At 40.9% G+C, this 12,290-nt stretch overlaps 1 protein-coding gene across 2 annotated transcripts in view; it reads left to right on the top strand.

The window, feature by feature from the left end:
- The window catches only part of LOC121547175 (ATP-citrate synthase), a 102,240-nt gene that overhangs the window by 39,098 nt on the left and 50,852 nt on the right, over positions 1–12,290 (top strand). For both annotated transcript variants that reach the window (XM_041858308.2, XM_041858307.2), the window contains exon 12: positions 9,466–9,620. In XM_041858308.2, coding sequence (XP_041714242.1) covers positions 9,466–9,620 — 155 coding nt within the window. The remainder of the gene's footprint in view (positions 1–9,465; positions 9,621–12,290) is intronic.

Below are 12,290 nucleotides of genomic sequence, written 5' to 3'. Positions count from 1 at the left end.
ACTGGAGTAATATGATCAAATTTCTTGGTTCTAGTCAGGATTCTAGCAGCCGTATTTAGCACTAACTGAAGTTTATTTAGTGCTTTATCCGGGTAGCCGGAAAATAGAGCATTGCAGTAGTCTAACCTAGAAGTAACAAATGCATGGATTAATTTTTCTGCATCATTTTTGGACAGAAAATTTCTGATTTTTGCAATGTTACGTAGATGGAAAAAAAGCTGTCCTTGAAACAGTCTTGATATGTTCGTCAAAAGAGAGATCAGGGTCAAGAGTAACACCGAGGTCCTTCACAGTTTTATTTGAGACGACTTTACAACCATCGAGATGAATTGTCAGATTTAACAGAAGATCTCTTTGTTTCTTGGGACCTAGAACAAGCATCTCTGTTTTGTCCGAGTTTAAAAGTAAAAGTTTTCAGCCATCCACTTCCTTATGTCTGAAACACAGGCTTCTAGCGAGGGCAATTTTGGGGCTTCACCATGTTTCATTGAAATGTACAGCTGTGTGTCATCCGCATAGCAGTGAAAGTTAACATTATGTTTTCGAATAACATCCCCAAGAGGTAAAATATATAGTGAAAACAATAGTGGTCCTAAAACGGAACCTTGAGGAACACCGAAATGTACAGTTGATTTGTCGGAGGACAGACCATTCACAGAGACAAACTGATATCTTTCCGACAGGTAGGATCTAAACCAGGCCAGAACTTGTCCGTGTAGACCAATTTGGGTTTCCAGTCTCTCCAAAAGAATGTGGTGATCGATGGTGTCAAAGGCAGCACTAAGGTCTAGTAGCACGAGGACAGATGCAGAGCCTCGGTCTGACGCCATTAAAAGGTCATTTACCACCTTCACAAGTGCAGTCTCAGTGCTATGATGGGGTCTAAAACCAGACTGAAGCATTTCGTATACATTGTTTGTCTTCAGAAAGGCAGTGAGTTGCTGCGCAACAGCTTTTTCTAAAATTTTTGAGAGGAATGGAAGATTCGATATAGGCCGATAGTTTTTTATATTTTCGGGTCAAGGTTTGGCTTTTTTCAAGAGAGGCTTTATCACTGCCACTTTTAGTGAGTTTGGTACACATCCGGTGGATAGAGAGCTGTTTATTATGTTCAACATAGGAGGGCCAAGCACAGGAAGCAGCTCCTTCAGCAGTTTAGTAGGAATAGGATCCAGTATGCAGCTTGAAGGTTTAGAGGCCATGATTATTTTCATCATTGTGTCAAGAGATATAGTACTAAAACACTTAAGTGTCTCTCCCGATCCCAGGCCCTCGCAGAATCTGTGCAGATCCAGGACAGCTAAGCCCTGGAGGAATACGCAGATTCAAAGAGGAGTCCGTAATTTGCTTTCTAATGGTCATGATCTTTTCCTCAAAGAAGTTCATGAATTTATCACTGCTGAAGTGAAAGCCATCCTCTCTTGGGGAATGCTGCTTTTTAGTTAGCTTTGCAACAGTATCAAAAAGAAATTTTGGATTGTTCTTATTTTCCTCAATTAAGTTGGAAAAGTAGGATGATCGAGCAGCAGTGAGGGCTCTTCGGTACTGCACGGTACTGTCTTTCCAAGCTAGTCGGAAGACTTCCAGTTTGGTGTGGCGCCATTTCCGTTCCAATTTCCTGGAAGCTTGCTTCAAAGCTCGGGTATTTTCTGTATACCAGGGAGCTAGTTTCTTATGACAAATGTTTTTCGTTTTTAGGGGTGCAACTGCATCTAGGGTATTGCGCAAGGTTAAATTGAGTTCCTCAGTTAAGTGGTTAACTGATTTTTGTCCTCTGACGTCCTTGGGTAGGCAGAAGGAGTCTGGAAGGGCATCAATGAATTTTTGTGTTGTTTGAGAATTTATAGCACGACTTTTGATGCTCCTTGGTTGGGGTCTGAGCAGATTATTTGTTGCGATTGCAAATGTAATAAAATGGTGGTCCGATAGTCCAGGATTTTGTGGAAAAACATTAAGATCTACAACATTTATTCCATGGGACAAAACTAGGTCCAGAGTATGACTGTGGCAGTGAGTAGGTCCAGAGACATGTTGGACAAAACCCACTGAGTCGATAATGGCTCCGAAAGACTTTTGGAGTGGGTCTGTGGACTTCTCCATGTGAATATTAAAATCACCAAAAATTAGAATATGATCTGCTATGACTACAAGGTCTGATAGGAATTCAGGAAACTCAGAGAGGAACGCTGTATATGGCCCAGGAGGCCTGTAAACAGTAGCTATAAAAAGTGATTGAGTAGGCTGCATAGATTTCATGACTAGAAGCTCAAAAGATGAAAACGCCATTTTTTTTTGTAAATTGAAATTTGCTATCGTAAATGTTAGCAACACCTCCGCCTTTGCGGGATGCACGGGGAATATGGTCACTAGTGTAACCAGGAGGTGAGGCCTCATTTAACACAGCAAATTCATCAGGCTTAAGCCATGTTTCAGTCAGGCCAATCACATCGAGATTATGATCAGTGATTAGTTCATTGACTATGACTGCCTTTGAAGTGAGGGATCTAACATTAAGTAACCCTATTTTTGAGATGTGAGGTATCACGATCTCTTTCAATAATGGCAGGAATGGAGGAGGTCTTTATCCTAATAAGATTGCTAGGGTGAACACCGCCATGTTTAGTTTTGCCCAACCTAGGTCGAGGCACAGACACAGTCTCAATGGGTATGGCTGAGCTGACTACACTGACTGTGCTATTGGCAGACTCCACTAAGCTGGCAGGTTGGCTAACAGCCTGCTGCCTGGCCTGCACCCTATTTCACTGTGGGGCTAGAGGAGTTAGAGCCCTATCTATGTTGGTAGATAAGAGGAGAGCACCCCTCCAGCTAGGATGGAGTCCGTCACTCCTCAGCAGGTCAGGCTTGGTCCTGTTTGTGGGTGAGTCCCAGAAAGAGGGCCAATTATCCACAAATGTTATCTTTTGGGAGGGGCAGAAAACAGTTTTCAACCAGCGATTAAGTGCTGAGACTCTGCTGTAGAGCTCGTCACTTCCCCTAACTGGGAGGGGGCCAGAGACAATTACTCGATGCCGACACATCTTTCTAGCTGATTTACAAGCTGAAGCTATGTTGCACTTGGTGACCTCTGACTGTTTCATCCTAACATCGTTGGTGCCGACGTGGATAACAATATCTCTATACTCTCTACACTCGCCAGTTTTAGCTTTAGCCAGCACCATCTTTAGATTAGCCTTAACGTCGGTAGAACCATCCAGAAGGACAACCATCTCCACAGCACTCCACCAATGAGGCCTTTATGGTAGTGGCCAGACAGAAGCCACTCCTCAGTAAAAGGCACATGACAGCCCACTTGAAGTTTGCCAAAAGGCACCTAAAGACTCTCAGACCATGAGAAACAAGATTGAACTCTTTGGCCTGAATGCCAAGCATCACGTCTGGAGGAAACCTTGGACCATCCCTACGGTGAAGCGTAGTGGTGGCAGCATCATGCTGTGGGAATGTTTTTCAGCGGCAGGTACTGGGATACTAGTCAGGATCGAGGGAATCCAGCCCGTGAGACATTTTTGAAATGTATTAAATATTATTATATTTGAGTTACGATTTTTGGCAAAAAGTTACTCATTCCATGATATACAAACAACCTCCAATAGATGGCGCTGTAGCCTGGCAGCGCGCTCTGTATTTGGGCCTACAGTCAGATTCAGAATGTGCTCAGTCATCATAGCCACTTTATTGGTTGACGACTTTTGACGTGAAAAATTAGTGCTGCGAAAATGTGAAGTGGACTCTAATGTTGTGTGTTTTTTAAAGAAGAATGGTCACAAAAATACCTTTTTACTAATATTGGACATAAGGCTGTAAGGTCTGAGATGCCAAGAAAGGGTTGCCGTTTTTAAGGAATATAATCTCAATCGTAATTTTTCAAGCAAGCATGTTAAAAGTGTGTTAAAGCTGGAAAATGTTGTCAAAGTGGTTGTAAAACTTGTCAACTTTATACGGGCAAGGGGGCTTAACCATCGTCAGTTCAGTCAGCTGCTCAATGACAGAGGCAGAGGACCAGGACTTGTTGTACCATTCAAATGTGTGCTGGCTAAGCCTTGGAAAAGTATTTCACCGTGTGTGGGAACTGAGAGGGGAGATAGGTATGTTCCTTGATACGGTTGTTAAAGCTGACGACTTCTCCTAGTTGAAAGACACAGACTGACTGGCCGCACTGAACGCGCCCACATCGCAGTGCCGCACTGAGACATACAGTAGCACTTTGATCGACCTGCATGCTTTGTTTTCCCGCCAATTCTCAGACTTCACCAAGATTGAGACTGAGCTGGAGCTTGTATCATGCCCCCTGTCTTTCGACAGTGAGAAAGCACCACCCGACACACAATTGCTCATCGACATCCAATGTGACAGTGCTTTGAAGGAGAAGTACAAAGCCGCAACAATAGACCATTTCTATGTCTCACTGAATGAAACAAAGTTTCCAAACATGAAAAACGACGCCCAAAGGATGCTTGTTTTATTCGGGTCCACATATGTGTGTGAACAAACGTTCTCAGTCATGAATTACAACAAATCCCGTCACAGGTCAAATTTAACAAATTGCCACTTGTCAGCTGTTCTGGGAATCTCTATATCAGAGATGACACCAGACTTTGATGCCCTTGCCAAGAGAGGTGACCAGACCTATTGTTCACATTAAGACTTGAATAACCGTGACTGGGGTAGGCAAGGATTTCGCTTTTTCATGGTGATGGTTATGCAGTCAGAATTATCCAGCAATGCACTTGGATACAGGTAATAACTAATCAGTCAGATTTTGGCTGTGGTGATTGGATAACTGTAAATATGGCTCACAATGGAGATGAGAATTGTTCCTTAATGTGCTTTCAGAAACAGACCATGCCAAATGAAATGGATGCTCTTACCATATGTTTCACTCAAATTTTAGAATCATTTATTTTTTTACACATCTGCTGTTTTTACATTTTGCATGTCTCCAGTCATACAATATATATATTTATTTAAGTTTGCTTATTGTGACTAAGTTTGATTGTACTTTACAAGGGCAGATATGCTGTGTGTGTGTGTGTGTGTGTGTTTGACCTTCTGTGATATAAATTATGTAAATTTTGTGAAAATGTTGTGGAAAATTTGTTCGCAAAAAACAAGGGTAGAGATGGTACAAGGGTAGAATTGTTCTGCAAGCATATGTACACCTACAATACACTAGTAGTTGCGTGTCAATGTGAAAATGAATAAAGGCTTCACATGTTTGTCACACATATAGTATGTGGCCCTTCACTTGGTTTCAAAAAGTCAATGTGGCCCTTGAGCCAAAAGGTTTGCCCACCCCTGGTCTAAATACTAATGTGAATGTGAGATTTCAGTTTTTAATTTATAAATTTGTAGACATTTTCTAAAAACCTGTTTTTGCATTGTCATTATGGGGTATTCTGTATAGATTGAGGATTTCTAAAAATTGAATCCATTTTAGAATAAGGCTGTAACGTAACAAAATGTGGAAAAAGCTAGGAGTGGGCGATATACCGGTTTGATAGTAAAAACCGGTATTGTGCCGCGCCATGATATGGATTTAGCAATATCATGGATACCGCGATTTATTCAGAATTCATAAATTCGAATTTTGCATCAATATTTTTTTGTTCCAAATTTCAACTGAGTGATAGTACTAAGTAGCTACATCTTTTTTTTTTTTTTTTTTATCCAACCTTTCTTGGTTCTTACGAATAAAAGAATGTATGTTAATATGTTGACCTATTTTTATGAGCGCACGTCGCATGCACTTGTTGCACGCATGTAGTGCTAGCAACAAAGAAGTGTGCAGGCAGCTGCAGTTAGGAGGCAGGTTAACTATTGGGGGAAAACTTTACAATCCAGGATGAGCGAAAACACAGAAATTGATGTTGCTCAAGAGCAGGAGGATAAATTGGTTAAGAAGAAAGGGGGCACCTCTGTTGTTTGGAACTGGTTTGGCTTTAAAATCTCCGACCCCGACCAAAACACTACCCTATGCAAGTTGTGTCGTCGTGTTGTCTTAGCAAAAGGTGGAAACACGACCAACCTGTTCAATCACTTAAAAAACATACATGTCCGTGAGTATGAACAATGCACCAGAATGCGTGAGACAGTAAGCCCAGGAGCTCGCCCGAAGACAAGCCAGACTCGCACTCAACAATCAATTATATCATCATTTGCTGCCGGTACTTGCTATGAGAAGACGAGCAAAAAATGGATAGACATCACAGCTGCGATTACAAATCACATAGCGAAGGACATGGTACCGATTCAAACTGTGGAGAAAGAGGGGTTCAGAAAGTTGATTCAAACTCTGGACCCAAGATATGAGATCCCGAGCCGCAAATATTTTAGCCAAAAATGCCTGCCACAGCTTTACACAGAATGCTGGGACAGAGTTTACAGTGAGATAAATAACATTCCATTCTTCTCCACTACTGCCGATCTATGGTCAAGTCGTACCACAGAACCTTATATAAGCCTCACAATAGCACTAAAGCCAGAAACAGTCAACATGCTGGTATTCCTGGCACGGAACTTGTGAAGAAAGTTCTAGTGAAGATTTGTTGATATTGTTGATAATTGATGGTTGAGGCTTGAAAGGTTTAGTTTCAAACGGTTAGTTTTTTACATATCTACGGACCGTAGCCAAAACAAACACACGTATTTGAATTTGTAATTACCTTATTTTCTTTATCTCCTGTTATTTTTTATTTAATTTTACTTAATATCTAATTTATATATATATATATATATATATATATAGGCCTACCTACCTCATGTTTACGGAATGCATGTTTGCACAATACAAATAAAAACTTTTCAGGTCCATACGGTCCAATGCCTCACTCTTTCTGGTTATATAAGGTTCAAATACATATTTTTCCTTAACTAATATAATTTAACCAAGAAGGGATATTAAAATGTGATTCATATTTTTTTACGTCATATATCGTGATATCATATCGATATCGTCTGGACAGTGGAAAATATCGTGATATGAATTTTAGCTCATATCGCCCACCCCTAGAAAAGCCCAAGTGGTCTGAATACTTTCCGAATGCACTACAGTACTTGCATTTAAAATTTTCAACTGGTACCGGGGGACCTTCAGATGAGTCTTGTGAGGCTTGTGGACTGTTAGGACGCTACAGATGATTTTGTGAGAAGGCCGATTTTCGGGCTGTCTCATGGTCTGACAAACACTGATCTAGCTCTGTCACCTTTCACCGCAGATGCGGAAGTGCAACATAGGCGGATGCAGTGGATTGAGACTTATCCAAATAAACGTATCTCTAACTTAAACTGGCTGCTTTTTATGGGGATTTTTTTATTATGCTAATTAGAGTTTTACGGGTGCGCGGACATCGACCTTAGGGGGTTAAATGTTGTTCAAATGTCCTATGAATGAAATAATGTGCAGATTGTCAACATATGAAGTGTAAAAAAAAATATGGTTGTGTTTTGTATGATTTTTTAAAATACTGTTCAAATGCCCTATGAATGAAATTAAAGTGCCATATGTGTCTATATCACCTTGTAATGGGCCTACAAAACAGTCCTCGTGTGAATTGTCATTACATCTGGAGAGAAACATAATGAAGATGTATTCCAATCTGCTTTCTTATGCTTTAAGGAGCTACAAATGTGACTGCTGAGAATGTTGTGGTAATATTAGGTAAAACTTAAATTTTCTAAATGTTCTGAGGACCTCCAAGACAAGGTAAAATGTGTATTGCGTGAACATCAATGGAATATTATGTTAAACCTAAAACAAATTTGCTATGAATGTCATAAAAACAGACTTATTTGGGAAATTGTGGAATATTATGCAACGTTGTGGGAATGTTCTGTGCAACCTATGTGAATATTCTTGCAACATCCCAGATAACTCTCATAACTTAATTAAATGGTCTGGAAACCTTTACAGAACTTAGACCAGGTGTTCCGTCAACATTCTTGCAACATAACTTAAACATTGTATGAATGTCATCATAACTGAGCATATTTTGTTTTGGCAACCTCTCTCTTTTAATGTTCCCACAGCCTAATGAAATCTTCTCGGAAACTTTAAAGTACTCAAAAAGGCTGTTCTTTCAACATTCTTGCAATTTCAAAGGAATGGTTGTGCACCCTGATACGAACATCATCTGAATATCATCACAACTGAGCATATTATGTGTTTTGGGAACCTATCTCTTGTCATATCCCCACAATGTTCCCACAACCTAAAATGTTTTTGGAACTTTTTTTTTGAAAAAAACATAAGTGTTCTGGGAGCATTCTTGTAACATCAGGTAAATGTTTTTGCATCTGAAAAGAAACCTTGTATAATCACCCACACAACAGGACTGTTTTTTGTGAACATCTTTTGTGATGTGCCAACAATGTTCCCACAAGACTGTTCCCACAACCTAATGAAACATTCTGGGAACCTTTAAAGATGCAGTATGCAGAAATCGCTCTGTCATTTCCTGGTTGCTTAAATTCTAAAAGTCGCCTAATTTCAGTTTGTTACTCTACACTATACTTGCTTGTTTTGTATCATTGTACCATCTAAACCTCTGTGAAATATATTTTCCATAACCAAAAATATTGTTTCAGCCGTTTGTAGCTGGTCTAAAAAAACGGAAAGTAAAACACGCAAAAAACGAAACTTAAGCATAGAAATAGAACATCTACCACTTCTTAGACTTGCTTTCAATGAGTGACAGATCTATAACTCGCATTTCTATGTGAATTTGGTCTGGTAGCCCAAAAAGTTACATAATGCAGCTTTAAAGCACAGACAATGTGTTCTGGAAACGTTCTTGCAAAATCATATAATATAATCATTAGCGCGATAGGATCGTTTTTGTGTTATGAGAACATTTGCCGCAAGCTAACGAAAGTTCTGAGAACTTTCACAGAACCAATTTTGGTTTGCTGGGACAACATTACTGGCACGTTGTTATTACATTGCATGAAAACTTAATGAGAACTTTTGGGGAATGTTCTGTGGTGGTTGTAACATGTTGTGCACAACATTTTTGTGAATGTAATGAGAACATTCCAACTATAGATAGATAGATAGGAAGAGAACATTTTGTTATCAATTTTTTTGGGGGGGGATTGTTATCATCCTCATTTTAGATAAAACCCTAACTAAAACTTAATGGGAATCTTGGCTGATGTTCTGGGAATGTTCCCCGTTTGCTGGGTGGACTAAAGAAGAATCAGGGGTCAGTTTCCATAAAACATAAAGACCATCTTTAGCACTAAGATAATTTTGAGTCCATTGATAGGCAATGGAGAAACAATGATCTTAATGCTGAAGATGATCTTTATGATTTTGGGAAACTCACACCTGGACAGTTGGTCAACCCTGAAGTAGATTTGATCAATAGATAGTGGACAGGTTTCCATTTTATTGTGCAGCTGGTCAGGATAATAAAAAATATTTGTCAACAATGTCCATTTTTCCCACAGGGAAGACCACCGGTATCCCCATCCATGTTTTCGGCACAGAGACCCACATGACGGCCATCGTCGGCATGGCGCTGGGCCACCAGCCAATCCCCAACCAGCCTCCAGTAGCCGCCCACACGGCCAACTTCCTGCTAAACTCCAGCACCAATGCCGCTGTACGTTTGTGTTCAATGTAGGACTGACCCCAATTAGTCGACTGGTCGATAGGCTGTTGGTCGACCAATATTTTCTTTTTGTCAAGCAGTAGCTATATATATATATATATATATATATATATATATATATATATATATATATATATATATATATATATATATATATATACATACAGTGGGGAGAACAAGTTTTTGATACACTGCCGATTTTGCAGGTTTTCCTACTTACAAAGCATGTAGAGGTCTGTAATTTTTATCATAGGTACACTTCAACTGTGAGAGGTGGAATCTAAAACAAAAATCCAGAAAATCACATTGTATGATTTTTAAGTAATTCATTTGCATTTTATTGCATGACATAAGTATTTGATCACCTACCAACCTGTAAGAATTCCGGCTCTCACAGACCTGTTAGTTTTTCTTTAAGAAGCCCTCCTGTTCTCCACTCATTACCTGTATTAACTGCTGCACCTGTTTGAACTCGTTACCTGTATAAAAGACACCTGTCCACACACTCAATCAAACAGACTCCAACCTCTCCACAATGGCCAAGACCAGAGAGCTGTGTAAGGACATCAGGGATAAAATTGTAGACCTGCACAAGGCTGGGATGGGCTACAGGACAATAGGCAAGCAGCTTGGTGAGAAGGCAACAACTCTTGGCGCAATTATTAGAAAATGGAAGAAGTTCAAGATGACGGTCAATCACCCTCGGTCTGGGGCTCCATGCAAGATCTCACCTCTTGGGGCATCAATGATCATGAGGAAGGTGAGGGATCAGTCCAGAACTACACGGCAGGACCTGGTCAATGACCTGAAGAGAGCTGGGACCACAGTCTCAAAGAAAACCATTAGTAGCACACTACGCCGTCATGGATTAAAAATCCTGCAGCGCACGCAAGGTCCCCCTGCTCAAGCCAGCACATGTCCAGGCCCGTCTGAAGTTTGCCAATGACCATCTGGATGATCCAGAGGAGGAATGGGAGAAGGTCATGTGGTCTGATGAGACAAAAATAGAGCTTTTTGGTCTAAACTCCACTCGCCGTGTTTGGAGGAAGAAGGATGAGAAGGATGAGTACATCCCCAAGAACACCATCCCAACCGTGAAGCATGGAGGTGGAAACATAATTCCTTGGGGATGATTTTCTGCAAAGTTGACAGGACGATTGCACCGAATTGAGGGGAGGATGGATGGGGCCATGTATCGCGAGATCTTGGCCAACAACCTCCTTCCCTCAGTAAGAGCATTGAAGATGGGTCGTGGCTGGGTCTTCCAGCATGACAACGACCCGAAACACACAGCCAGGGCAACTAAGGAGTGGCTCCGTAAGAAGCATCTCAAGGTCCTGGAGTGGCCTAGCCAGTCTCCAGACCTGAACCCAATAGAAAATCTTTGGAGGGAGCTGAAAGTCCGTATTGCCCAGCGACAGCCCCCCGAAACCTGAAAGATCTGGAGAAGGTCTGTATGGAGGAGTGGGCCAAAATCCCTGCTGCAGTGTGTGCAAACCTGGTCAAGACCTGCAGGAAACGTATGATCTCTGTAATTGCAAACAAAGGTTTCTGTACCAAATATTAAGTTCTGCTTTTCTGATGTATCAAATACTTATGTCATGCAATAAAATGCAAATTAATTACTTAAAAATCATACAATGTGATTTTCTGGATTTTTGTTTTAGATTCCGTCTCTCACAGTTGAAGTGTACCTATGATAAAAATTACAGACCTCTACATGCTTTTTAAGTAGGAAAACCTGCAAAATCGGCAGTGTATCAAATACTTGTTCTCCCCACTGTATATATATATATATATAGATATCACTCTCACACACTCACACACACACACACACACAGTACCTGTCAAAAGTTTGGACACACCTAGTCATTCAAGGGTTTTTCTTTTATTTGGACTATTTCTTACATTGTAGAATAATAGTGAAGACATCAAAACTATGAAATAACACATATGGAATCATGTAGTAACAAAATAAGTGTTTTATATTTGAGATTCTTCAAATAGCCACCCTTTGCCTTCATGACAGCTTTGCACACTCTTGGCATTCTCTCAACCAGCTTCACCTGGAATGCTTTTCCAAAAGTCTTGAAGGAGTTCCCATGCTGAGCACTTGTTGGCTGCTTTTCCTTCACTCTGCGGTCCAACTCATCCCAAACCATCTCAATTGGATTAAGGTCGGGTGAATGTGGAGTCCAGGTCATCTGATGCAGCACTCATCACTCTCCTTGGTCAAATATCCCTTACACAGCCTGGAGGTGTGCTGGGTCATTGTCCTGTTGAAAAACAAATGATAGTCCCACTAAGGCCAAACCAGATGGGATGGCGTATCGCTGCAGAATGCTGTGGTAGCCATGCTGGTTAAGTGTGCCTTGAATTCTAAACACATCACAGACAGTGTCACCAGCAAAGCACCCCCACACCATAACACCACCACCTCCATGCTTTACAGTGGGAACTACACATGCTGAGATCATCCGTTCACCCACACCGCATCTCACAAAGACACAGCAGTTGGAACCAATTTGGACTCCAGACCAAAGGACACATTTCCACCGGTCTAATATCCATAGCTCATGTTTCTTGGCCCAAGCAGGTCTCTTCTTATTATTGGTGTCCTTTAGTAGTGGTTTCTTTGCAGCAATTTGGCCATGAAGGCCT

Source organism: Coregonus clupeaformis, chromosome 31 (genome assembly GCF_020615455.1).
Source record: "Coregonus clupeaformis isolate EN_2021a chromosome 31, ASM2061545v1, whole genome shotgun sequence".
Taxonomy (NCBI): domain Eukaryota; kingdom Metazoa; phylum Chordata; class Actinopteri; order Salmoniformes; family Salmonidae; genus Coregonus; species Coregonus clupeaformis.
This window is presented reverse-complemented; position numbering and strand designations above follow the sequence as displayed.